Source organism: Trichechus manatus, unplaced genomic scaffold (genome assembly GCF_000243295.1).
Source record: "Trichechus manatus latirostris isolate Lorelei unplaced genomic scaffold, TriManLat1.0 scaffold00168, whole genome shotgun sequence".
Classification (NCBI taxonomy): Eukaryota; Metazoa; Chordata; class Mammalia; order Sirenia; family Trichechidae; genus Trichechus; species Trichechus manatus.
This window is the reverse complement of record NW_004444104.1, coordinates 727,456-730,646: the sequence shown is the minus strand read 5'-3', so window position 1 is coordinate 730,646 and position 3,191 is coordinate 727,456. Positions and strand designations below refer to the sequence as shown.

General features: G+C 32.6%; 1 protein-coding gene across 1 annotated transcript in view; it reads right to left on the bottom strand.

The window, feature by feature from the left end:
* SGCG (sarcoglycan gamma) overlaps nucleotides 1-1,609 on the bottom strand; it is a 134,746-nt gene extending 133,137 nt beyond the window's left edge. The window contains exon 1 of the mRNA XM_004386558.1: nucleotides 1,415-1,609. Coding sequence (XP_004386615.1) covers nucleotides 1,415-1,609 — 195 coding nt within the window. The remainder of the gene's footprint in view (nucleotides 1-1,414) is intronic.
* Nucleotides 1,610-3,191: the final 1,582 nt, after the last annotated feature.

Sequence of the window (3,191 nt, the reverse complement as noted above, 5' to 3'; positions counted from 1 at the left end):
AAATGGTTGAGAAGTTAGAGGGTTGACATATTGTGGGGTTATTAACCAATGTCATAAAACAATATGTGTACTACTGTTTCATGATGAACTATTTGTTCTGTAAGCCTTCACCTGAAGTACAATAAAAAAAAGGGTAAAAAAGCAAAAAAATGTTTGTGATGCTGTAGAAACACAGATTTTTAAATATATATCTGAATTAAAGAATCACAGCTTAAATTTGGCGTATATACATGTTATATGGTTAAATTTAGTGTACTATATATATAAAATATGTATCATTTTATAGTTATATGTATATCCAGACACACATTTCAAGCTATATTTTTATTTGATTGGTATTTTCCTCTTCGCATATGTAAAAATATAAATATTTATTTATTATGTCAACAAAATAATGTCTCAATTGATTATAGAACTATAGCAGGATAAAAGCAATTGTATAGAAAATAAAGAATGTTAAATCAATGGAAGACATTTAAGGTGAAGGACCATAACTGTTGTTCTTGCAAAAGGCTCATACATATACACATCTTTAGAGGCATATTAAAACCCATTGCCACTGAGTCAATTCCAACTCATAGTGACCCTACAGAACAGAGTAGAACTGCCCCATAGAGTTTCCAATGAATGGCTGGTGGTTTCGAACTGCCGACCTTTCAGTTAGCAGCCAAGCTCTTAACCACTGTACCACCGAGGCTCCAGATGCATATTATGGACTGATTAACCTCCCTCTAATATCCAAGGCAGCATTTTTGCCTCATAGCTATGCTGCAAAATTAAGGCATTCTACATTAAATGAGTATATTTCAAAAAGTAAACATAAAATATTATCAAAACATATAAAACTAGCCAGTTGTCTTTAAAATTATGAGGATGTATACAATAAGATATGAATCACTTAGGACTGCTGGTACTTTGTTTACTAAAGTTGTTGCTAAATCTTGAAAGGTGGACATAAATTTATTGTATATCAGAATTGAGTTTTTAAAAAATGAGATTGCAGCATCTACATGCTAAATATTTAATTTATGAGATTAGAAAAACAGACAATTTGAAAATTTTACAAATTTATGATTAAAGAATCATTAAAACATGACTAAAAGATAAGAAAAATCATGTGACATGAACTTGACTCAATCAGCCACAAATACAAGATTATAACAGTCTTATACCATGAAGAGTAATGAAAAAAATACAGTAAAAAAAAAACAACAACAACAACAACAAAAACTACGACAGTAAAAAAGGAAAAAAATGTACATGTTATATGTATATTTTGCTCTAAAACTTCTGGTGGGGCCAGTAAAGAAACAAAGAAAACATAAATTACATAAAAAGAAACTTCTACCTATATAACATAGGTGAAGTGATACAGCAAACAAAACACACGTGCTCAACAAGAAAAAATACTTACTGGGGAAAACCACATCACTTTAAGAATCCAAATTGTAAGAGCCAAATTCACAACTAGGATGATGAGTAAAAGAAGAACAAATAAGTAGAGGCAACGCTTTCTCCAGCCATAAATGCCAATTTTATAGACATTCTGGTCCTCTGGCCTCTCTATGTGGGTGCCTTCTGTGGTTGTAGTATATTGCTCACGTACCATCTGCCGTAGGAGAGAGAGAAAGAGAAAAAACAATATTGTTTGTCAATACTGATTTGCTATGAGCCTAACAAAATAATAGACTTTTACTCTAAAAATAAAATTCCAAAATTAATGATTTTGAAAACACAGTTAATATTACTTTGTGTTTAAACTATAGATATTTCATCTGTCATTTAAAATATATCAGATATGACAAAATTATTTGAAATTCTGTGATCTTATTTTCAGATTTTAATCAACATATGCACACCTTCCAAAATTCTGCATGGTTGAAATTTAGAACTGAAAAATCAACCTAAAATAATCAAGTTCTTAAAAGATTCAGTGGGAGAAAAATAAAGCTAGTATCCTACATACAATGAGCCCTGGTGGCACAGTGGTTAGATGCTCGGCTGCTAACCAAAAGATCAGTGGTTCTAACCCATCGGCTGCTCCACAGGAGATAAGATGTGGCAGTCTGCTTCCATAAAGATTACAGCTTTGGGAATATTATGGGGCAGTTCTACTCTTTCCTTTAGGGTCGCTATGAGTTGGAACTGACTCGAGACAATGGGTTTCTGGTTTACCCTACATACCTTTTAAAAAATAGAATCTAATTACTTAACGTTATGTCACGTGGTTCAATCACATCTTTGTTCAGCTACTGAATTACTCAAATTAAAAAAAAAAAAAAAACTCTTTGCAACATATTTACAGCACTAACTTTTGCCGATAATAAAGTTTCAAAGTATTGACTTCTCTCAGGAAAGGTAAGACTATGTATGTGTATATACAAATGTTTACCACATTGTGTTCATGTAAACTAGAGTAAGAATTTTAGCCCCAATTTCAACTCTATGAAGAGATTTACAAAATTAAGCAGTCATCCTTCCCTTCACAGAGGAGCAAAATAAGGTGGGTTTAATTTATAAAGTGAAGATTAGATATTGAGACTTTTCAGATTGTGAATTTGGTGATATGATGAATCAGAATAGAAAATATTATCCTCTGAGATTTTTCTGAAAAAATTTTGCATTTATTTTTTAGGAATGGTTTGGAGGTGTTTTTACTGAAAACAGGCCATGGTGCAAATAATTCTTTAAATCTCTCTCCAATTTAACAATAGACAGTTTCTCATGTTCTAAATGATTGTATATGAAATTGTACTATTTATCACATAGTATTTTCAAATGCTCGGGTCTTACAATCTACATCATTCAAAACCTAAATGTTTAATGATTTCATAAGGGCATTATTTATTTGCTCATTTCTTTTAACGCCTTCCATCTTCCCTATATTCAGAAGTCCACCACATCCAGAGTTACTCAAGCCACAGTCCCAGAAGTCATCTTTGCTGCTTTTTTTTCCCTCAAGCCCCACATCAGCAAGTCTTCACAACTCCCTCTTCAACATATCCCAGAAGTGTCAACCTCCCTCCTCTCCTTTGCTACCACTCTGGTTCAAGCCACCATGAAATCTCTCATCTGAACTATGGCAATAGCTGCCTTCATTCTTTCCCCTCTAGAAACCATTTCCTACACAGTAGCCAAAAAGTAAAATCTAAGCTCCTATAACTCTATTATTTCTAACCTTCCAATGGCTT